A 26,170-nucleotide genomic window follows, 5' to 3' on the forward strand; every position below is an offset into this window, starting at 1 on the left:
GGAATCCTTATCATGCCACACCTGATGTGACATGGGACCTCTTTTTTCGCAGTCTCATCCAAAGGACTGTCCCATTTAGTTGCCTCTTACAACAAGCAAGGGGTACTGAGGTCCTGTTCTAGTTACCCAGATCCGCACGAGACTGTACTTTTTCTTTCTTTCTTTTTTTTTTTTTTTAGAAAGTAGGTCAAACTACAGGGTCAAAAGATCAAACACTATTGTGTATAAGGTCTTACCATAAAAAATCTGTACATACAAATAATGAAAATTCCACCTAATATAGTTACAGATATATTTGATAAGTTATGTTTTCTTACTTTTAAGAAAAGATAATTAACCTATCAAATATATCTTGATTTTGTCATGCCTACTTTACCAATAACCGTACAGTCATGAGATGCCGGTCTTTAAGAGGGAAATCCCTAATAAAATGAATTCACTCTGAGGTACATAACTAGACGGTAAACAATGGACATTTGAAAGTGATAGAAAGTTAATTTAATAAACAAATAAGATTTTTGAAGGAAACGGTATTGTTGCCAAGGTGCATAATAGTCGCTATATACCATCGTCTGAAGTTGACTGTGAAGAGAATAAAGTTGATAATAAAACATTGACCTCAAATCAAGTTCAGTTTTATTGCTTTACATTTTGTCATTTGAACTTTTTAAAAAAAAAATTTTTTTACCGCCTACGAACGGATTTGAACATTTTGAAATCCGTAAACCAATTTTTAAAGAAAAAATTGGCCTTAATATGCAAATATCCTCATGTAGTGAAGATTCTTAAGTTTGTTCACATGCAGCATGCTCTGTGGCAAGGGTAGGACTGCAATTGGAATTTAATTAATGCTTTAGAATTGCTTGGGAAAAGATAAGTGATGTGGCCCATGGGCATCGTATTTTTCTGTTTTGTCTTGATTTCCATTGACTCTATAAGTGTCAGGTTTACAAACTGGACTGAAACAGCAAGAGCTGCACAAGAAAGGAAAAACTGGAAAATGCTTGTTAGAGGCCCTATTTTCCAGGAGGAGAGAAGGAACTAAGCTATAAATGTCAAGATATTAGATACTATGGGTATTGGACTATGTGTACTCTTAAGACTGTATTACAGAAAAGACATCTATCTGACACATTAAATGGTACAGCAAGGGTAAAAGTTACTTCAGCCAAGCATAAAACATTTATCAGAAGCATGTAGAGAAAATAGCTTTATCTTATTATCATATTACATCAGATGAAAAGGTATTCTACATTTACTTAATCATGCCTATGTCTGATGTGTAAAGAACAGGTATTTATTTTCCTTGCCTGATAAAGAATAATAATAAGCAAGGAATCATTCAATTTAGGTCTGTATCTGGGACACTAGTTCATTACTGAGCAGAGTACACCAATGTCTCAGTTAAGAAAAAAATATGGACTCATTTTAGGTTTTTAAGAAAAAAGAGGACCTGTTATGGTAGTTTAAAAGGAGGATATAGAATGATTTTTAAGGTCAAGATCTGATGGAATTGATAATTGAACATTTTTCTACTTTAGCTTGCAGATGAAGTTAACTTAATTTGTTACAATATGAGGTTAGGATATGCATAGTTTTATATAGGAGAAAGATACAGAGAATATATGCAGTGTGAGATCGGTTCCAATTGAATTTAGGGGGAACAAATTTATTTTGGTCTAACATATGATAGTATGTTTAAAGGAAATCTATTGATAAAATATCACAGAATTAGCATTTCTCTATCATGAATTTTTCCTATTCCAAAGTTGACAGTTATTATGAGAGATACAACCTCTCACAAGGAAACACAACAACTCTTTAAATAAGTGGTTTCAAGCAGTAGAACACATAATCTCAGAAAGGGGATAGGCTCAGAGAATCTGATGCATCTTGATGTTTTTAGCTCGTATATTTTATTTACGCTTTATTCTTCGCAATATTTTCTTCCAATGTATATGAAAAATGTAAGCTGGCAGGATGACTGGAATCATTCTTTAAGCCAACAGGAAGTGCACTTCATTACTAGAAACTCCTGCCAAATTTTGCCCTCAAAGATTCCCTTGATAGAGATTAACAAAGAATTTAGTTGTTATATTTACTCCAAATTATAGCTATAGAATTATATCATTTTGACCAAGTTTCAGAATTTTACATTTTATTTTCACAAACTGATACGCGTACTTCCCAGTGTACTGTCTACCCTGTTTATGAATTCCAAGAGATGTACATGTGTATTTGCAATAAATAAACATAACGATATTGATGTACAATTTTTATCTAAAGAATTTGCTGCGTCATACATAGCACATAGGGATAAGCCTCCACGTAGTTGCAGTAATTCAGAAAAGATAAGAATGCTTAATACAAATTTGAAAAATGGAAGACAGACCATAGAGAATTTTGAGCTTAATTTTGATGGGGGCACTATTGATGTTGAAGTTTTAGACAAAACAGCTGCTATCTCTCAAGCAAACACGGTACTGACGTCAAAAAATGCTTCCGGAAACACATGCTGCTAATCGCTACCACTTCCCATCCTTAGCCAAATTTCAATTCACCTGGCAAAATTTCAGAACTTCTAAAGTAACTCTTCAGTGAAGAATTCCCCCTCCTTGATAATATAATCCTGTATCAGGCTAACAGAATTTTCAGCATCATGAAAACTACTGTAAATATATCAAAAAGGGGAAATTTGTCACTGATATTTGTGAATGAAACAAGCTGCTGCAGAAAATTTTATCATTCTACCCTCCCCCATCTTGTGAGGTCACTTGGTGCACTGCCAATGATGTATGAAGTTTGACATAGCATAATGAAAAGCCAAGGATGCCATGATCTGATGATAATTCATGGTGGAAGCCTCTTTTCTGTACTTGGAATGAACAATCTTTGTCTGCAATGCAAAGGTTCACTTTTGTAATAGCAGGAAGTGTTGGCAACAAACTAGTATAACAGTGAACAATTCAGCAAAACAAAATTATGTCATAAATATTTCATTGAAAAAGTACAAGGCACTGTATGAGCAAAAGCTCTTTTTATATCTTTGAATCACAGAGATTATTTATTAACTGGCCAAACCTATTCATTCTCTTCAAATTCTATCACATTCTTTAGAACAAGTCCAAACTGAAGTGGGCAAAGGCTATTGTGAGCTATTCCCATTTCTTGGCATTGGTGAGGTCTGTTGTTGTTTGTTGCCTGTGTTAGCATCTGTAAAAAATTACATTTTTTAGAATTGTTCTGTATAAGAATGGCAGTGTCAGGTCCCTCAGGAGTGTTACTTTATGAAACAATTTGATTTCCAGTATGGCCGCCATGGGTTTTGATTGCCTGAAACAATCAATTTCTTCTCCAGATTAACTTTACATCCAGTCACAATACCTTGTACAAGGCTGACATGAACTTTAATTGGCAGAGACAAAATTTTACTCACCCAGAACAGCTGCATGGTACAAACTTTGGATCATTTTAAAAGCATTCTAATATGGCTGTCATGATTTTCAATTCACAATTGAAACAAAATCAACTTCTTTAAAAATGGCTACATGTCAAATCACAATACCATGTCATATGTGTGGTACATGTACAGCCACCATAGGTTGATTGCTCGACACAGAATCAACATTTTCTCTAAAACAGTTCTTTTAAATTCAGGTGAGCAATCAGGTCTTGAGATCCTCTACAAAATGAACAATTTCCATAATGCTGAAACTTCAGACATTGATAATGTGTTTTTGTTGTACTGTAGACTAATTTAAAAGAGAGTAGTTTTCATTCTTGGTTTTCTTGGAATTGAGTTTATCTGACAAAACATGATGTATATATATATACTTGTCAAATTCAGGAGAATGACTCTGACAACTAGGCAACATATCAGTATAGTTTCCTGCATTCTGTTTGGTTGGAAGTGTTTAAAATGCATGAGTAGCCAGTGGCTTGTAATGGTATCAACTGAATGTTATTTTACAGTGTGAAGCATCTCTAGCTTCTTGTTGACTTTTCAGGTTAGACTTTCTGGTAAAACTTTTAAAAATACGGTGTAAATGACAGTTATTATGTCCTTTAATCATTAGTTTCCATGTTGCATTCGGTACCAGACACATGTACTAGTAATACATAGTGCTTGTTGAAAGAGGTAGGTATTTGGCCCTGTCATATGCAGTTTCATGAAATGTCATGTTGTGTTGAGAATATCACCTTGGTCCATATGCATGATCCAAAAAGTTTTTGTTGATTATCAATAAATCCTTAGTGCTCTTTTAACACATAATTAAAATGAATTGAAGCACACAGGTTGGGGCACATGTGTAAAATTGATCAGAAGCCTTAATATGTTTCCATATTAAAAGTAATGCACATAATAACATCTTAATGTAAGAGTTTAGGCAAGTGCAATGTCAAAATGGGAAACATGTACATTTTATGCATATTGAAAAATAATTTTTGAGATTTTGAAATTTTGCAGGGCCGAATTATGCCCTTGTTGAATTTATCTCTTTGGCATAACACTTTTGATTGCTTGTCATCTTGTCACTGTTCAGGGTCAAATGATCTATGTGTATGCAGTATCAGGGGCATTCTTTTTCTTGATTGTTGAATAATTTCATACAAAGAACATTGTATTTTTAAGAGGCTTAAAACATCTTACATTATATAATCCCTAATCCAGGTAAAGTTTTCTTCAGGCTGTATGTGCATTAATGAAGTATTTTGCATGTACTTTATCAAAAACTTGTAGTAAACATCCTCATTGTATAGAATAAATTTGCATTTTGATATCTTAATGATTTTTTTAAAATCTGTTTCCGATTGGCGTTTTATCAATCTGGGGGGAAAAAAGACTTGGAAAATTTAATCAAGGTCGGCCAACTTCCTGTGTTGTTTTGTGCAGGAGGATGTCCAACAAAATGGTGTGATCAACCGAGGGTTAATGAGACTTTGCAAACTGTCAACAGCAAAGGAAATGTATTGTGTCATCAAGGCTGTTCCATTTCATAGGAGATGGCCACAGTCAAACCATCTTTCTTGCTCCCTCAAGGGGAGAGGAAGTTTGCTTGACTGAATGCAATTTCTTTATTTTCTGTCTCACTTTTGTTCTCCTTCGCAATCTAGTTTCAAGTGAAAAAATAAATTTATTTCTTACATGTTTTGTGCAGAATTATAATATAATTATGTGTTCCCAATATAGATTCTGTGTCTTAGCTTGCAGTTTGAGATTTGACTGAATTGCATTAAATGTATTGACACTGAGTACAAATTCATCTCTCCTCTTTGTTGGGAAGGTATAGACCACCCATAGGTAACTTTTTTTGGTGTGCTGCTTTAATAAATTATTTATAAACAAGAGAGAAACTAATTAACAATGTAGGGATGGAAAGCAAACTTTGTTGATGCGAATGAAGTGCAAATGTTTGCAAGGTTTTTTCAGTTGCTCCAAGAGCATTCATTTGAGATACCTGTAAATTGCTTAACTGTTGGTGTCTCGAAGTCTGATGGTTTGCAGTTAATGCCAAGGTCATCTGCACTTAAATTCACATGAAACATTTGATTATAAAATGTTTTTTCAGTAAAATCTCTAAAATTCAATTATACAGTATGTATGATAAACAAAAATATTTTCACATCTCTTTCAAACTTAATGTAATTGAATGAAATAATGGTTTTAGAATTGTTACTCCATAAAAATTGGAGTTGGATAGGTTCCCCAACTTCTCATTCAGCATAATTATTTCTTTTGAAAAAAACACACCCCAAAACAACATATAAATTGTCGAAGTTAAAAAGGGTTCCAGGGTATTTACTTGCCATGTACTTTTTTTTTCATATTCTGTATGTCCAGTTAAAATGGTTATATTGTGTTTGGCAAAGCTTCGATTCTGACAACACCGGAAACAGATGCAGGAGGCATAGCTCTCAGAAATGCTGATGGAGAGAATAATGGTGTTAAACGATCAGAAGATTTTCTTCATTCTATAAATAAGCTCTGCTTTGCAGAAAAACAGAGGTTGTAAGCTGTGGGGAAGGGTGTGTTCTGTCTGACTCTTATCTGATGGATGCTTTTTAATCTGATCAGAAATCAAAGACAGGCCCAGACTTCATTCAGATAAAATTACCTTGCCTGTAGTAGCCATAATGATGTTAAAAGTCATTGATAGCAGTCCAAAAAGGCTTTCAGTCAAGTCTGCCTTTTTCTGGTGCATCTGACAGTTTCTTACAATGATTAGTCTCATAAAGAAGACAAATATTATCAAAAAGTTTGTTGTAAATGTCGGAATTTATCTAATGCTTATTTCATATATATATATATATATATATATATATATATGCAAAAAAGAAAAGGCATAAATTATTTAATATATGAAGTGCAGCTGTCTTAAGGATTTCATATTTCAACTATAATGATCGAGATAAACATGTACCCAAATTTTACCAGGTAACTCCAAAGGATAAACTTTGTAAAATTGAGATAATAGAAGTGTACATGTATACTATTTCCTATGGAAATTTCACTGGTTAATACTGTTTTTCAGTTCATAGAAATTGGCAAAGTAGTTTCCATAGAAAATAACCACAAAGCAGTTGATAAAGCAACCAGGGGAATGGAGGTCTGTATCAAGATCGAAGCAATACCTGGAGATTCACCCAAGATGTTTGGACGACACTTTGATGAAACAGATTTGTTATATAGCAAGGTAATTAAATTTTCAGGTTTCTATGTTGTAAATCAAAGTTATTATAATCCCCTTGTCAAGAATATTTGAGTGCATGCATCCACAACCAGTGTGACATTTTCATTGCAACAGAGAAACCAGGTGACTGAATTTAAATTCAATATCAAAGTCACTTATGGGGCAATCAGTCTCTTATGAAGAAAGGAATAGTGCTATATGTCTATCCAAATACCAGCTCTTTTGTAAGAGAGTTGGCAATAAAAGGAACCAAATGTCCCCATTAACCTGTCCCAGGCCTTTCAAGACCATTCAGACTTCGGCTGCAGGCAGGACATTTCCACAAACTACTATGACTCTTCTGCAATTTGTTATCCCTTTTTGCAAACATTTCCCCTTTTCTGCGCAGTTTTCTGCAAAGATTTCAATACATAATACATTTCGCCATCAGAGTACATGTGTGTAATTACATGTATGTAATGTAATCACCATGTTTATCTGTCATTCCGCCCTACTTCATGTCTAGACCATAACATTATAATTGAGAAACATTAGAAGCTCAAAAAGCTTGCATATGACCAAATGTTGTGTGTAGAGCAAGGCCATTTGGGTGAGGTCAAAGTTAATGAAAAGAAAGGGTTAAAAGGACGTTCATAATTGGTTCAAAGATGACAAGATGTATTCATTGTGACTTTGAACTAGAATTGTTTAGGCAAGGTCAATAGTTGATGAATAAAATAGTGAGAAATAAATGCCCAGGCCATAACATTGTAATGAAGAGACATTAGAAAATCTTGCACAAAGATCATTTACTTAAATATGACCCAGTTTGAAAGTGTTGTGATGGGGTTATTAGTTCTGTTAGAACGAGTTTAGTCAGGTCCCTGTGATCGGAAGATGTGGGAACCCAATATGTTTTCACTCTGTATGGTTGTTCACAGTTTTTGTAAGCCCTATTTCTTTACAGCTTGCATGGATATTCAATGAAATTTTACACAGCGGTTTGTCATTGTGGGGAAAATGTACATGATTATCCATTTTTGATAATTTTCAAGTGTCATTCTGAAGTTTCATGACTTGTATGGTCAAAATCATAGCAATTTAAAATACCTCAGGAATGCCTTTTTACAGAAGTATGTGAATTGGGGGTGAGGGGATGTCTGCAAATTTTGGGACTTCAAAGTCTTGAAAGACGATCAGTTTTCATATTGTATGCATCATTCGTTTTGGCTGAACTTTACTTTTTGCAATTTTCTCTGTTAGCTAAATTATGGAATTAGCTTAGCCTAACAGTTATATTGAATGGATCTGAACATCTAGTAGATAAAATGGGTGTATGAGTATAGCACCTTCAAATGAGGGTTAGGTAGTGTATGTACATTTATCATATACTTGGTAATGATTATGCAGATTCTGTACTGTGTGATATGGGTGACATCACCATAGCCGATATCAACGACCAGTCCGAAAATCCATATCGCATATCAGACCAGCGTGCAAAAATTGCATATCAAGCCGGAAATTATGTATTCGCTCATAGCAATCAATGTTTTTACTATGGTAAATCAATATCTTTACTATAGTTAATCAATGTATGAGAGTTTTTACCATAATTAATTATAATTGATATATTAAAGTTTTTACTTGTACCATAATGATAGTTGATCACTGTATCAGAGATTTATAATTATAGTAATTCAATGTACCAAAGTTTTTACTAGAGTAAATCATTGTATCAAGGCTTTTACCATAGAAAAGTAATGTGTCAAATATTTCTTTATTTCCCTTTGAAATGCAAAAATGTAACCCGCATGTGATAACAAGAATATTATTTTATAAAATCAGCTTTCGGACTCTGGATCAAATTTTAGAAAAAAACACATCAAAGATACTATCCTGTTTGTATGAAATATTTAAGCATGAAAAGTGTAGCATATGATAAATAGCCAAAATCTCTATCATGTCACATCAGCCCTCAGGCCCCATATCAACCCTCGGGCTGATATGGGGCCACTCGGGCTGATATGGCATATGATAGGGATTTTAGCATGTCATATTCTCTCTGTGTCATGCAACACCACATTTGACTCACCATCTTGTTCTTCAGTCTTTACTTCCATCTTGCTTGCTTCTGGACAACAACTTTATCATGTAATGGAGACATTAGAAGCCTGTAATTGGCTTACAAGTTGCTTATGACCATATAATGTATAATGACCTTAACTAAAATCATTTTCAAAAGTCACAAGGCCAATAGAAAAAAAAAGTTTGAAATATTTGTTCATGCCATAGCTTTGTAATGGAGCAATATTAGAAGCTCATATTTGGCAAAAACTTTGCTAATGGCCAGACCCTGAATGTTGGTTGGCCCTATATTGTTTAACTTCCCACTCTTGAGTTTTTCACCCATGTGGAAACATCTCAATTGTCAGTGAAGAGCTGCAAAATTTAGGCCTGTGCTTGGCGCTTACGGCCTTTGAGCAGGGAGGGACTTATATCGTGCCACACTTGTGGTGACACGGGACATCAGTTTTTTTGCGGTCTCATCTGAAAGACCGTCCCTTTAGTCGAGGTACCTCTTACAATAAGCAATGGATACTGAGGTCCTCTTTTAACCCCAATCCCCACAGGATTCCAGACCCCAAATAAAGCCAGACACTGAATTAAGATCACATGGTCAAGTGTAGTCACCGGTAAAATAACTGATATTGTATTGTCTGGGTCTACAACTTTATTAAAGAGAAATGTCAGTTGTTCATAACTGGCACAAAGATAGCATATGTCCAGATCTGACCCAAGGTTCAGGGTTACTGTTAAAAAAAGTGTAAGAAGTATTTTGTAGGATATATCTTTGTAATAGAGAGATATTTGGCACAAGGTTGCTTATGATCAGAAAATGCCATGACTGAACAGAGGTTTGCCAAGATCAAGGTTGCAGGTGAAAGAATTTTTTAGAAGTACCTGTACAAGTCAGATCTTTTCAACAGTCTTATTTAAATTCAGCATTTTGCAAATTCTTTGGTTGTTATAACAATCTAACTTACAAATACAATCTGTCATTAAGTCAAATGCTGTCTTGACGGGCATCATCACAAGCCAAATGCCCAATTCGCTTACTCTCATCTCGCCCTTGGCGGATTTAGTCCTATTTTATAAGTATTCGGTATAAAGTTCCCTGGGTTTCCAGCACATCCAATCAAAATTCGTATTTTAAGATAGCATGTTATAGATTATATACAGTAATAGCAGCACCCATAGGAGAGCTGTTTTGTCGCCTTTTTCATGAGATTTTGCCACAAAAACAAAGACGGACAGTATTTGGTGAAAGATTTATGGTTTTAAACCAAGACTACATTTTCTTCTCTCATGATAGATACCAGTGGTGCAATAACAACAATTGCATCTGTGAAAATTTCAAACAGACTGATAGTTTCGTAAAAATCGATTTATTACTGTTACCGGTTTCAGTGCCCACTAACACATCACTTCCTGCACACACAGCTTGTTATCTCTTAAGCATTTAATGTTAAAGCGCTCCGTTATTTCTGTAACGCCTATTTATTGTAAACTTTCCCACTGTCACATGTAATGTTTACGCTGATTTGAAATCCACTAGAGGGCAATAGTGATGGGAATATGTAAATACGACTACCGTAAATCTGCCAAGGAGGAGGTGAGAGTAAGTGAATTGGACACTCGGCTTGCGAAGATGTCTGACATGTTTCATGCCAATTGTTATGCTGGTATTTTTTCCCACATACTGATTTTGACTATGGATTACTCTGTTTACCTGATCAAGATATAGGGCTCACAGTGAGTGTGACTGGTCAACAGGGGGAAGCTTATTCCTCTTAGGCATCTGATCCAACTTCTGGTGTATCCAGGAGTCTGTGCTTGCCCTCTCTTGATTTTGTATTCTTTGTGGGATTGTGGGATTTTATTATGAGATTGGTCACTGTTCGTTATTTTAACCTTTCATATTTTTCATCTTTTAATTGAAGAATTCATTAGAAACTCATAATCGACAGAATAGTTTTATATATGACCACACGGTGTGTCAGGACCTATTAGAAAAGAACTCCAATCAAGTGATAACTCTGTAATAGAGGGAGACTAGAAGCTCATGACTGTGGCAAGTGTTGCTTTTGGTCAGACAATGTGATATGAAACTAGACAAGATCATTCAGGAGAAGTCTAAGTCACTAATAAAAAAAATTAAATATTTGTTTGGGCCATAACTTTGCTTTGGAGAGACTTGAAAAGCTCTTATTTGGCTCAGATGACCAGACAGTAAGAATTAATTAGTTTAAAAAATATATCAGTCAAGAGCATGGTCATCAGTGAAAAGTCGCACATTTTCTAGCTATGTGATTATATTGGAAAACCATAGAAGTATGATGTTTTATCTCAAAAATATGAATCTAAGAATATAGAGCTCTCAAAGTGCAAAAGATTCTACACTTATAAATTATTTTTTTATCCCCGCGCAATTCATTGGATATTGTAATGGGACTGTTCATGTGTGGGCTATTGTGTGAGTGTGTGTGTAACACTGAGCTTATAGACACTGTGTGTGAGTGAGTGTGTGTAACACTGAGCGTATAGACACTCTGTGTGAGTGAGTGTGTGTAATACTGAGCTTATAGACACTATGTGTGAGTGAGTGTGTGTAACACTGAGCTTATAGACACTCTGTGTGAGTGAGTGTGTGTAACACTGAGCTTATAGACACTCTGTGTGAGTGTGTGTGTGTGTAACACTGAGCGTATAGACACTCTGTGTGAGTGAGTGTGTGTAACACTGAGCTTATAGACACTATGTGTGAGTGAGTGTGTGTAACACTGAGCTTATAGACACTCTGTGTGAGTGAGTGTGTGTAACACTGAGCTTATAGACACTCTGTGTGAGTGTGTGTGTGTGTAACACTGAGCGTATAGACACTCTGTGTGAATGAGTGTGTGTAACACTGAGCTTATAGACACTCTGTGTGAGTGAGTGTGTGTAACACTATGCTTATAGACACTCTGTGTGAGTGAGTGTGTGTAACACTGAGCTTATAGACACTCTGTGTGAGTGAGTGTGTGTAACACTGAGCTTATAGACACTCTGTGTGAGTGTGTGTGTGTGTAACACTGAGCTTATAGACACTCTGTGTGAGTGAGTGTGTGTAACACTGAGCTTATAGACACTCTGTGTGAGTGTGTGTGTGTAACACTGAGCTTATAGACACTGTGTGAGTGTGTGTGTGTAACACTGAGCTTATAGACACTCTGAGTGAGTGAGTGTGTGTAACACTGAGCTTATAGACACTGTGTGAGTGTGTGTGTGTAACACTGAGCTTATAGACACTCTGTGTGAGTGAGTGTGTGTAACACTGAGCTTATAGACACTCTGTGTGAGTGTGTGTGTGTAACACTGAGCTTATAGACACTCTGTGTGAGTGTGTGTGTGTGTAACACTGAGCTTATAGACACTCTGTGTGAGTGAGTATGTGTAACACTGAGCTTATAGACACTCTGTGTGAGTGTGTGTGTGTGTAACACTGAGCTTATAGACACTCTGTGTGAGTGAGTGTGTGTAACACTGAGCTTATAGACACTCTGTGTGAGTGAGTGAGTGTAACACTGAGCTTATAGACACTCTGTGTGAGTGAGTGAGTGTAACACTGAGCTTATAGACACTCTGTGTGAATGTGTGTGTGTAACACTATGCTTATAGACACTCTGTGTGAGTGAGTGTGTGTAACACTATGCTTATAGACACTCTGTGTGAGTGAGTGTGTGTAACACTGAGCTTATAGACACTCTGTGTGAGTGAGTGTGTGCAACACTGAGCGTATAGACACTGCCGGAATGAGTGTGTGTAACACTGAGCTTATAGACACTCTGTGTGAGTGAGTGTGTGTAACACTGAGCTTATAGACACTCTGTGTGAGTGAGTGTGTGTAACACTGAGCTTATAGACACTCTGTGTGAGTGAGTGTGTGTAACACTGAGCTTATAGACACTGTGTGTGAGTGAGTGTGTGCAACACTGAGCGTATAGACACTCTGTGTGAGTGAGTGTGTGCAACACTGAGCGTATAGACACTGCCGGAATGAGTGTGTGTAACACTGAGCTTATAGACACTCTGTGTGAGTGAGTGTGTGTAACACTGAGCTTATAGACACTATGTGTGAGTGAGTGTGTGTAACACTGAGCTTATAGACACTCTGTGTGAGTGAGTGTGTGTAACACTGAGCTTATAGACACTCTGTGTGAGTGAGTGTGTGCAACACTGAGCGTATAGACACTCTGTGTGAGTGAGTGTGTGTAACACTGAGCTTATAGACACTCTGTGTGAGTGAGTGTGTGTAACACTGAGCTTATAGACACTCTGTGTGAGTGAGTGTGTGTAACACTGAGCTTATAGACACTCTGTGTGAGTGAGTGTGTGCAACACTGAGCGTATAGACACTGCCGGAATGAGTGTGTGTAACACTGAGCTTATAGACACTCTGCCAGAATGAGTGTGTGTAACACTGAGCTTATAGACACTCTACAAGACATATGTTTTGCTCAAATGATTTGATACTTTACAGGTAGCTTTGTTTTCAAGAGAGGAAGAACCCTATTGATTTTGGGACTTCATAGAAAAAGCTTATAGACACTCATTGCGACTGTATATGCCCCACCTTGCAGAGCTCTTGTTTGTTGTGTGATACTCAAGAGACAGTTAAAAAAAGTTTGAAGAAAGTTTTTGAGAGGGAATATCAAAATTTGCAAAAAATTACAATCTGAAATGTTCACATACCTTCAGATTCCATCAAGGTAATGCATCAGTCAGTGGCAAGTTTGAGAAATTGTATAAGGCATAGTTTTGAACTACTTTGATTTTAGTGGTCACTTTGAAATTAGGTAAAGAGGAAGCCTATGATTTTGAAGGTCAGGGCAAATTCTTCATATGCATTTATATAAAAAAAAAATGGTTACAAGTCTGTTTAATACTCTTGTGAAAAATTAACACACTTTGAAAGAGATATAACCACAATTTATTCATTCCTGACTGTACTTGTTACCAGCAAGATTTCATAGGACAAGTTTTTTGGTAGAAAATATGCTTTATGCTTATTTTGATTCTGATTGATCACAAGAATCTCATTTATATTGCACAAAATGCAGGAAAGGTCATGCACATATTTTTTTTTCTTAATTTTTTGCTAAGTTGACAGCAACGGAAGTAATCCATCCCGAAGACTATAAACAGGACAGAGAAGGTTCATGCAAGCTTAAGTTTGTAATGGGAATGCTTGGGAGACATTTATGGCAATAAATGAGGAGTTATTATGCTGTGACATAAACAGAAAAAGTTGAGGGAAGAGGCAGCAGCCATTGAGTGCACTACTAATGAGGATTCTGCTAAATCTCCCCTGGTCATTAATGTGTCATCCAGTGTAGTGATGAGTTGCGTATGTTTATGAATTTGGATTGAGACTGTTGTTTATGAATTTGGATTGAGACTGTTGTTTATGAATTTGGATTGAGACTGTTGTTTATGAATTTGGATTGAGACTGTTGTAAGGTTTCGTGGTTTAGGGGAAAATGTTTAAGGGTCCAAACTGACCCACTCAATATAAACCGTTGTTATTAGTCTGTTAAATGGAGTCTTTATGTATAGGCATATAAGTTTACCATGTCTATAATCCCCAAGTGTTTGTTGTCTCTCATCTTTCCTCCTCAGGGATATAAACATCTTTTGAATAAGTGTCAACATAACCTTTTCATACCGTACTCAATACCACCTGCCATCAACAAGATGGATACATCTTTAATTCCTAGAAGAAATGAACTAACTTAGTATACTGTTAATGAACATGTGGGCAGGCTTTCTTCATAATGTTTACTACCTTGTTATGGGCGTAAATCACTCACGTTTGCAGATTAATTGCAGTCATATTTTGTCAAGTTTAATCCCAGTTCATTAATATCTTCCATGATATTATAAAGATTCCAGGTGAAAACATAGTGTTTCGACCCATCATTATGAATAAGTGTAGCATATTTAAAGTGCTAACATATATTCTAGGACTGCCATTAAGAAAATGTACGCAAATCACTGTGATTTAAGTGGACAGTTTGAAATTTTGTTTTGTTATTCCTTGTCAGTACAGTCATTTGGGGCTGACACCGGAAACACTTGTTGGACATTACCATGATTTTTGCCGCACATCACTCACCAAGTACAGTTAAATCATTCAATGTCAAGGTCATAAAATCATGCAAAAATAGCTTATTGTCCCTGCAAAAAATATCCTTTCATTAAAACCATATTAACAACATTCTATGTGAAGTACTGGTAATATTTTCATCAGTCTTACAGGATTACCTAACACTGTAAATGGCATTGGGTTTAAATATCTGTAATAATCTCCTAAAAATTCATGAAACATTTTAAAAGACAACATATTTGGATTATCGGTAGTTTGGTTGTTTTTTTAAAAATAAATTTGATAGACCAGAAATCTATTTCACATGTCAGATTGGCCAATTTATTTAAAAGATGCATGAACTAGATAAGGGAGGTGATTAAAAAATAAATTTCATTTTTGAGAGGACATGAACTGTGACGCCTCATGCTAGCTGACTTCATGAAGCATGTTACCATGAACAGTAGGCTGGCATGAAACATAGCAGTTCTTTTCAAAACTGAAATTATTTTCTATACTACATTCTACTTTCATTCTGTCGAAAAATTCCCAGCAGTTAAAATAGTCATACTTTATTTATCAAGATTCGTATGTGCATTGTGCACAACTACACCACATTCATGAAGAAGTTACCGTCATTACAATTGGTAGAGATATCGAAGGCAAAAATTGTTCATTGAACTATGTGCTTACTGATTTAGGCTTTAGGTGAAAAGTGTAGACCTTGTTTATCAATCTCTTTACAGTGTCAATACTTTGTCTTTTTTAATCATGAATGAAGATAGTCAGAGATGTGGTCCTGGGTTGGTTGGTATTGTTTAATGTCTCGCTCGAGAATTTTTTAATCACATGGAGATGTCCCATTGCCGGTGAAGGGCTGCAAAATTTAGGCCTATGATCAGCGTTTACAGCCTTTGAGCAGGGAGGGATCTTTATCATGCCACACCTGCTGTGACATAGGGCCTCTGTTTTTGCGGTCTCATGCGAAGGACCACCCCATTAAGTTGCTTCTTATGACAACCCGTCCCTAGAATTTCCATGGAATTCATGACATTTCCATGGCATATTCTTATCATGGAAAGGATGAAGTATTGGAATGACTCTTTCCATGCATTCCATGGTATTTAATAATTATTGTAGAAGGGATGGCAAGGTTGGCATCCAAGGTAAATTGCCATCGTCACCATGGCATCCATGGTTGATTGGCATGGAAAGTATGGCTCCATGATAAGATTGCCATGGAATTAGCAAGGGGTACTGAGAACCTATTCTAATCCGGATCTTGGGTGATTGACTTTTCACAATATTGGCTGGCAACCCATTATTAAACAAATCTCCTTACAAAATACTGTAAAAATGCTGATAACAAACTCTCTTACAACAAAGTCACTCTTATTATGAAGTTATATTTATTCCCCTATGATAGGAAAATAACAAACTTAAAATTAAAATGTTATTGGATATATCAAAGTTCAGTTATAATGAACTGTTTTTCACTGGCCCTGGAGATTGGCTATAACTGTGTTTTACTGTATAATGAAGTTTGGTTATTATGAACTGTGTTTTACTGTAATGTTAAGTAGTTGTTTTTTTTCACTTGGGAGGCTAAGAGGTCAAGGTCACATGGTAGGAAACACTCTCCATCTATTGCCTACCCCTGTTATTTACAATTTACAAATTATAATGCTCTTCAAATGATTAAAACTAGGTGGAGTAAAATGAAGATGCTTCAGTGTTTCTAGAGCTCTGTAGTTGTGTGTTCCTTCCAATTTAACAACTGTTTTTATGCACGTTCCCATTTTTCATTGCTTAGTCCTGGTGTTAAGAAGTGATTTATCATGTGGGCTACACTATTGATTACAGTCTCTGTAGTTTTATCTTTGCTACGCTGTATATATCATATTATGTTTGTGCACCAGCATCAAAACTGGGTGTGTCATGAGTGGAAAATATCTGTACTGTACAACTTGTATGCTAACAGTGGTGGGGACTCTATTGTTTGTGAAAGCATTCTTTACTGTTGCAGATTTAACTCCTACTTTTTCATGGGAAACCCAATATAGCACAGATGAAGCTCTAAAAAGCAGAGGTTTTTCAGTGCTAAATACTGTTATTCATAACCAACTCTATTAATGTGTCCTCTGTTTTTACAATCAATGGATTGGACAAATCTCATTAGTACACTTGCTTAGGGTCACAGAGTACCTTTAGATACTTTCCATTTTTTTCACCTCAGGAGCTCTGTAACATGATAGAAAATTTGGTTTGGACATTATGGTCAATTCATGTGTGTACATTGGTCTATATTGCATTTTTATGGATTCATAGTAAAAATATCTGATGGTTTTGTTTACCATGTAAATCTTATTTGTTGGTGAACTACCTAATAAGCTCAACTAAATGGAGTTGGAAAGAAAGGAAAATTAAATCTTGGGCCGAAATGGTTAAAAAAAACAACAACATACCTTTAAGATGTCTCTGAATTAATGGTTTCCTGACATATGAAAATAATATCATTAGCATTTAAAGACAAAACAATCAGTCATACTATTCATTTATGTAATGACTAATGGAAGAATTTCTCAGTATCTTCTGAGTTTGAATGTACAAGTATAATTATCGGCCACAAGGAGGCGGCCGATTGTATGTTATGGTTTTAAAATGCCTGTGATTTACTGCAGGAATACACTATGAAATAATTAACTTGATTATGGTTTTACATATACCTAATCACAATTTTTTGATAAATAACAATAATGATTTTCGGTGTCCGGGATCTATCAACTCATACTATTTATTTTTACAATGAGAGTGACAATTAGGTTTTATTTTATGTAATCAGAGTGTGTAGCACTTACTTTCTCTTTGTTGTGCAGTTTATTTTGTTCATTTTCAAAAAATTAAATAGCTATTTTGTCTATTGTTAAATACATTCTACATTTGAGTATTTTGAAAGTTACTTAATACAATGGAATCTAAAGTGTGTAAAATGCCCTTAGCTTGCCAGAATGAACTATAGTTATTCTGAAGGACTAATGCAGGAAAAAATAAGCTTCAATATAAAAAAAATTAAGGTTTCTATATGGTTTGCTAAGTTATAGTTAACGGAGAATGTTTACTCCTGGGAACCTGATCCCACCTCTGATATTTCCAAGTACATGTATATGTGTTTGCCTTACTCTCAATTTCCTATTCATTGTGGTATTTATGAGATTGATCACAGTTCCTTTTCTGATATAGTTACCAAATAGTTGCGGGTGAATCTGATGCGTCAATAAATTTTCTTGTATTAAATTGTGAATGGTTTACTTTTAGTTGATAAGAATATTTGTTGTTGAATTCATAGTTAATTTGTTTTCTTAATTCTTATGCCCTTGTATAGAAAGATTGTAGGGTTTTTGCCTTGTCTGTCTGAAACTTTGATCTTTGCAATGCTCATAATTTTTTATTGGTGATTGTTGGGGCTCTCATATTTCATATGTGCATTTCATGTGAAAAGACCTTTCTTTAGGCACCAGAGTTTTTGACCTCTTGACCTTAGCATTTACCTACTATTAAGAAAAGTTAATCTTGACAATATCTTCTGAACTATTTAAGGTAGGCTTTCATATTATCTTGACAATATCTTCTGAACTATTTAAGGTAGGCTTTCATATTATGTACATGTATGACAAGATTTTTCATTTGTTTCTTTGTTGCCACCAGGGACATAGGGTTTCAAAAACACATCTTGGTATTTATGCAGTGTTAATTTCTCATTTAGATCTGACTTGACATAAGATAACATCATGTCATAACTTTGAATCAAAGTTTATTTTGGAGCTAATGAATTGTACTAAGGCATGCTTCAGTACCATTCATTTCACAAGGACAGTTTATTCATTTAATAACAGGTTGATGCATTTTCTGTCAGCAGATGACTGTGTCAAGTAATTTTTCAAAGCATGTGCTTATATATATATATATATATATATATATATATATATATCAGTTGTCTAAATGTGACACCATTTCAGGATTGTAAAACTACCTGGCATTGGGTAGCCATTAATTAAGTGATTTTACTCTGTTGGGGGTGAACCTTTCTTGAGCCAGTATGGCTTTGTGATTTAAGTCTTGTTTTGATATATTAATGTAGGTCTGTTGACACTTCTGATTATGGGTTTTGCACCCTATAAACCCTGACAGTTCCTAGTCCTCAAAGGCTGTATTGGTGTTCTCTTTCAGAATGCAGTATAAGTATTACAGACTTTTTTATGTGTCTGATATTGTCTATCAGACCGAGGTTTGCCTTGCACCCATATTGCACCCTGACCTGGTTAAAGGTGCAGTGACAAAGCAGTATTAAGACTGAGGGGGTCTTCCTTCTGTCAGGAGGCTATTTAGACAACTCGTGACACAGGCAAATTATTTGAATCATCAAAGCTTTAAATTTTCTCCACACTAAAAGTGTATTTACCTTTAATTTTCTCTGCCTTTACCACTCATGGTAAATGAATGTATCTTTTTTTTTACTGTGCTAGATGATGAACTGATCAGTGGGTAAAAAGGTTAGATTTGATTATGTAGTGCATCTGCATTTACATACATTAGTACATTGTTGATGGACTGTCATACTCTATTTAGAGATGCATGCATCCCCAGTTTGTTTATATGATCTTTATGCACTGATACACCTCACTTGAAAAAAAACACACTATTTTTTTCTCATTGCAGATCTCAAGACAGTCAATTGATGCTGTAAAAAACCACTTCAGAGAAGAAATGACAAAACCTGACTGGCAACTCATTGTTGAAATGAAGAAACTCTTTCAGATTTTATGAAAATCTAAATGTTTTGATTGTGCTGGTTTGGTTCACATACAAGATATGACTATAGAAGTTTAGAACCTTGTGGTCTCACCACCATCTCCCAATCACACAAAACAAGGAAACAAGAATCATTTACATAATTGCAATTTTAGTTGCCATACCTTTAATTGTTTTCTGATGTACTATGGATGTACACAAAGAAATTATTGAGTACATTAAATCAATTTTTCATAAGAGAGTGTCCTTTTTTTGACAAGGCATGTCTGCTATGAAACATGCACAGCGTCTTTGAAGTATTGAAAGTAAATTATTGTTTAAAACATGGAAAGATTTATTTATATGTAATAAAATCAAGAAAGATCTGAATCTGTTGTACAGTGTTTTATATGTCCTTCAGTGTTCTATGGAAATACAGTGATTAAGGACTTGCAGTCTTCTACTATACTACCTTTGACATCGAAAAGGTGTCACTGAATCATTGAATGGTTAAGATGGTCTTTTGTTCTTCGAATGTACACTGCACTAGCGTGTGTCATAAATTAGCAATTGTGGACATTCTTGTGTTGTACTACAAGCTGCAACTGGATTCAAGTTTTTCTGGTATATCAAAATCGACTCTATTTTGTGTTCTATTACAAATTCTGCTTCCCACCAGCTTGTCCCTGATACCCTACTATTTTCACAGAGTGCAGTTATTTATAAATGTGCACTATCGCCATTTCTTTGGTGTAGCTTTACTTTTTTGTCTTCTTCAAACTTTTCACATATAAAAATATGTGCTCATTTGAGGATTTGAACCTGGGGCTTGCTAAGCGAAGGTGGATGATATATTCTATATATACTAAAGTTTACCACTAAGAATGTCAAGGTTTGTGTCATTTTATTTTATAGTATAGTATTTACATTCAGCATGCTAATAATAATGAGTATTACGATTTGCATGTACTATGACGAAATAGTTTACAACTGTTTTTGACTTGTGATACATACTGAACCAGAATAGTACTTGCAAATCATAACACTTATAACGACTTGGTAAGTACTAGTCTACTAAGATAAAACTGTCTTATACTGTACAAGCCACATTAAAATGAACAATAAAATATCATTTATTATATAGTTGACCCAAAGAAACAGGAAATCGACTTGTTACTGAGATCCTAAAACTTTATAATTAACATCATATGTCACAAAGGACCATGCATTTTGAAAGATACGGTCACCACATTAAGATTTCCTTTTTGGTTGTGTAAAAAGGTGTGAGGGTTTTCTGAAAGCCAAGGAAATGGTCCACATGTGTCTCCGAGGATAACATCTATTGAAAGACGGTGGTGATCTCCTTTTCCCATAATGGTCTATCTTAGCCATCTGGCCATGCCAATGCAGTCATACAACGTTTTTGTCAATAGTAAAGGAGGCGACCCTTAGACCGGTCAATAGAAAATATTCGTGTCGCTGAATGGTCAGTATTAAGCACTGAAAGGACAGAATGACAGGTGGGTTTGCGTAGATACGGAAGGTCAGTCCAGCAGGCGTGGGAACGGAGCGTGGCATCCTCTTACTAAGACAGTCTGATTTGTCAGCTGAGCGCGTGCACACCTGTCCCGGGTTGCAATTGCAGACGACATGCTCAGGCGATCACAGACGGTATATAGTAACCGGATGGAAAACGAGAATGTTGGTAGATAAACTAAAGCACCCATAGCATAAATTTTACTGAAAATGGTAAAGATACACGCGCATCTACCACAGAAGATTTTTTTTTTAATTGCACAATTGGTCTGATAATTATGAAGTGTCATGTTTTATACATTCACTTGAGACTAGTTAATTGGATATAGTTTGCAGCGTGCCCTGGAGTTCAACGTTTTAATCATTCGTAAAGTGGTAATTAATATACTGCAAACGATATAAATGCATTCTTTCAGTCAAAAATAGGCCTGGATTAGGTCCCGTGTGTACTAATTTTTTCAATAAGAGAAGGCACGTTATCCACACTTGATGATATCCAGTCATGTAGGCCTATACATGTATTTTGGAGAGAGAGAAAAATACGTCCATGTGCAGATATCTAGGTCATTCTAGTAGTTTTGGCGGGCTCTATACTACATTACGGTTCCTTGCAAATGCAGCACTGCCACCTGAATTTATTTTTCAAGTTAACTTTGTTATATGAATGCAGTTGGCGTGATTGTTGCAATAGTGAATAACTTTGCGTCGCAGAAATTTCTCGTCATTGGAGCGTTAAACTGTAATTTACGCCTTCCGAGCGATATATGAATGAATAAAACTCTCATTGATATTTTTGCATCCTGTTCCCCCCTATGAATGAAAATGAGATAACCAGGCCGGAAGTCCACGGGATTGAGAAGGTCAGGGTGTCGAATTACAAACTAAGCCATATACGGATTTTGAAGCCATAGGTAAAGTCAATTCAACGCTTTTTACCTGAAAGACAGTGCTCTAGATTTGATCATTATTTTCCATATCAATTAACGATAAGTATCTCAATAATGTGTGTTTTTTAGTTGGTAAATTCGCTTAAAGCACAGTTGTTTGGTTGGCCGCATAACTACTTTTTTCGCCGAGGGAGCAAATAGTATTTCAGCAGCACGCAGATAGCGGGCGCGTTTTCAACAGACATATTTTTCGTGAGGAATTATATCTTTTGCCTTTGGTGTGTGAACAAGGGATGTGAATGTTTTCGGTTGAGGCGGGAGAGGTGATGGTATTTACGTCACTGTAGCCTAATCTACTTGACATAATTTTTGTGTCGTTTATCATTTTGTATCATTCAGGACTCGGATTAAATCAAGACGCTGCACATTGAACGGTTTGTATTTTATTTCATCATTACGTAAGTAAATGTTAACTTTATGCACTTCAATTGTGCAAATACCCACAGCTTTTCATACTCTGTACGTTGAAAAAAAAATTATTTAGTTCCAAACATTATGTCAATCTAAAAACAATTTAGAATGGGAAAGAATTATTAATTTTGGTTGTAAATTTTTCGCTCCATACCTCCAGATTCAAGATTATTGAAGATACAAAATTATTTTGAATTTGTTTGATTTACAAAGTGCTTTAATCATAGGGATGCAACCCTTTATATATTTAGCATATCAAAAAAATGTAAAGAGTTTCTTATTTTTTTAGGATCCATATTATATCAATTCAAATGGGTCAAAGTATGAAACCTAAATGAGATCAGTGAGAGCTCACCGACAAACCCTGCCACCTCCCGATGGCGATGGAGGTATTGTCACGCTGGACCAGGTACGTCCTCATCCTAGAACACAAAATGAGTATGTAGAAGGACCAAAGTTTCCAGAACGTGAAGCATCACAACCCAGCTCTGGAGTCCCACTCTCCAATCGTGTAGCCTTGCCATCAAGACAATCCTCAGGACTCCGAAATTTGAATGAAACACTTATTACGAGACAACCTGTGTCAATTTCTCCACCGCTGAAAAAGGAGCCTATATCAGAGGTTGACAATGACATTATCTGTGCAAAATGTGGAAAATGTAAGTGCGGTTCTTGCACAGAACCTCAAAAACTACCACAACATTGGTGCTGTGGAGATAAATGCCAAGTGTCACCTGACTGTATTGTGGACACTTGCACATGTTTCTGTTGTGTGAAGGCTGTGTTTTACCATTGCGGGAAGGACCAAGATGATGATGAAGACATGTGTTATATGCATCCCTGTGCTGGATGCACAAAACCGCATTGTGTGGAACGGTGGACTTGCATGGCCATGATGGCCTGTTGCCTGCCATGTCTTTGCTGTTACTGGCCAGCACGAGGGTTGCTGAAAGCTTGCACCTCGTGCTACAATAAGTGTCGGAAGAAAGGATGTCAGTGCACAACAAGGCAAACAAAAAAGCAAACTGTTGAGAAAAACGGGTCACCTCTTACTAGAGGACTACTTATTGAATCTGATTCAAGTAGTGCGTAATTGAAGAGGGCAGAAGAAAAAAAAAGAGCAACCTCGAATGTATTTGTTATCGTGTGATATGAGCCATTTTACCCTTTTGGGACTTTTGCTGTTATAATGTGCATATGTCCCATTGTTATTACAGAATGTATATTGTTGGATTTATTAATATTTTTGTAGATGCACTATGCATCTATGGAAAAAGTATTCGTCTCCATCTGTTTTTTGTTCTCGGAGTATTATCCAGTAAAACGCTTTTTTCTCTCTCTCTCTCTCTCGTGTTGTATGTGCCAATGTGAAATGGAAAGTCTTGTGGGGCATTCTGTTTGTGAAATGGAAAGTCTTGTGGGGCATTCTGTTTGGGATATTCTCCATCACTTTTTAAAAGAATGTATTTGTCTACATGAAAAATATTGCCATCTCTCTTTAGTGCTGGATTTACACTTTGAACAAAAATGGATATATGTTGTGTTACAAGCCTTGATATTGATTTTATTCACCGCATACTGGATTTATAATTCTCTGGAATATTTCATACTGTGCTGGAACATCAATTTGTAAAATGGATCTTATCAAACATGGTATTGATTTTTGGCTTTTACTTTCGCATGACATTTTTTTTTATTATTTCTTGCAGCTGGAGTATTTTTTAGATGAACTTGAAATTATAATTACCCATACATGTGCATGAAGAATTCTGATTAGAAAGTCTATTTCCTTCCACCATATAAGATGGAATTTTTAGCGAGACACAAATTTAGTGATTTTTCCGTATAAATTAGTATAAATATTTATTTAGCGAGAGCTAATTTTTGGCGACTTTATAATTCCAAGAAAGATAACTATTACCCATGATACAGAATAAATTGTTAGCTATATTCAATTTTGGCAATCTCGACACCCCTGCTAATAATGCCAAAATTAAATTCTCGTTAAAAATTCTGCTTATGCAGTATGTTTTATTTCAATTAAGGAATATGAACAAGGAAAACTGTTTTACCCATAATGCATCATACATCTATTCTAGTTATTTGTTTCATTGCAACCAGTGTGTTCATTTTCGTTACAGTACTCATTTTTTTATTTATCAACTGTTACTTTGTTACACTGCCATAAGATTTTCTCATGCTAAATTTGTTGAACAATGATTTTGATTATGTACCCATGTTAGATTTTAACAAAAATAACATCAGATTTCAAAATTGCACAGAGGCATTTCTTGAATTGTATTAGACGTGTTGGAGTAAAGTTACATTTTACAATTTAACTCTTTGTTTTTACATGTGCTTCAAATTTACTGTGAATTCATTGTTTTAATGATTTATTTATTGGGGAAATTAAAAAATAAGGTTTTTGTTGGATATGCTAAATTTTGAAATTGAAATACAAGGCAATTTTTGTACACTGTATCAAATACATGTGCAAAGTATTTTGTTGTACATTGTAAAAATATCAAATCATTTTTTTCTCTCTCACAAGTTACAATCATGCATTTCAAACTTCTGTGATTTAAAAAAAATGTGTTTCACATTTACACATATTATCAAAACATCAAGCACATTATGTTGATTTTCTTGTTCACTATTTTTTCAAATGAAAGGGCAATATGAAGAAGGGAAGATAAGGTGAAAAAGAAACTGGAATATGTCATTCTGTTTTCATGTTTAATTGTTATAGGCACATTTGTATTGTAGAGGTACATGTATGTGTATCATCATGTGAAAATTAAGTGTTAAAATTTTTTTTTTTTTACTAAAATAAAAACTTTTTAGCTATCATTCAGAAAAACCTTAAATGTTTAATGTATTTATGGCAAAACCTCTATATATTGTTAAATGTGTTGAAATGGAAAGTGAGGAGATGTAAATTTGTGACTTGTACTTTGGATATTTCTTTGCAGAATGCATTGATCATTGTTATATAGTGAACAGCTTATAGTAAAAGCGTTATGCGATCAAATTGTTGTATATACAATATAAAACATCCTTATGGAACTGACAAAAAAGTGCTTTTTTATATATTTGAAAGCTACGTAGCAGCTTGCATATAAAGGGGGAAGAGTGATGAACTGTGTAGAACCCATTGAAGTCTACCACTTGGATTCTAGTTCAAATCAAACACATGTATAATGAAATAACATTGAAATGGCAAAAAAAATTATTGGAATTGAAAAGATAAAGGAAATGATGAGATGATAGTAATTCACCTTGTGAGTCCACATTACTTTGAATTTGTCAAGTGTACAACATGAACTACAAAGAAGAAAAAGGACAACACCCATTTCTGAGCATATTTTATCTGACTGTGTATCTAGTAGTATTTGATGTGCCATGAAGATCAAATCTAAGTAATGAAAGGCAGTAACTGGCGTTATGTACAGTAGTAAACACAGTAAAATATTGCTGGGAAATGTCCATTTAACAATTATGTCATCCTGAAGGTTAACAGATGTGTTATCCTGATGGATAACATTCATCCAGCTGGGATGGAATTCCTTTTTTGAAACATCACCACCACCATTTTGCAGTATATTTTGGATGTTGAAGGATAATAATTATGA

General features: G+C 35.2%; 2 protein-coding genes across 2 annotated transcripts in view; both read left to right on the forward strand.

The window, feature by feature from the left end:
• Positions 1–20,034, forward strand: part of LOC125678115 (eukaryotic translation initiation factor 5B-like) — a 106,197-nt gene extending 86,163 nt beyond the window's left edge. The window contains exons 24-25 of the mRNA XM_048916266.2: positions 6,534–6,695; positions 19,573–20,034. Coding sequence (XP_048772223.2) covers positions 6,534–6,695; positions 19,573–19,680 — 270 coding nt within the window. The 3' untranslated portion in view covers positions 19,681–20,034. The remainder of the gene's footprint in view (positions 1–6,533; positions 6,696–19,572) is intronic.
• A 1,860-nt stretch (positions 20,035–21,894) lies between these two features.
• Positions 21,895–25,564, forward strand: LOC125678116 (protein sprouty homolog 2-like). Its single transcript, XM_048916267.2, has 2 exons — positions 21,895–22,501; positions 22,828–25,564. The coding sequence occupies exon 2, from the start codon at positions 22,873–22,875 to the stop codon at positions 23,629–23,631; it is 759 nt and encodes a 252-aa protein (XP_048772224.1). The 5' UTR covers positions 21,895–22,501; positions 22,828–22,872; the 3' UTR covers positions 23,632–25,564.
• Positions 25,565–26,170: the final 606 nt, after the last annotated feature.

The sequence above is a fragment of the Ostrea edulis genome, chromosome 2 (assembly GCF_947568905.1).
Source record: "Ostrea edulis chromosome 2, xbOstEdul1.1, whole genome shotgun sequence".
Classification (NCBI taxonomy): Eukaryota; Metazoa; Mollusca; class Bivalvia; order Ostreida; family Ostreidae; genus Ostrea; species Ostrea edulis.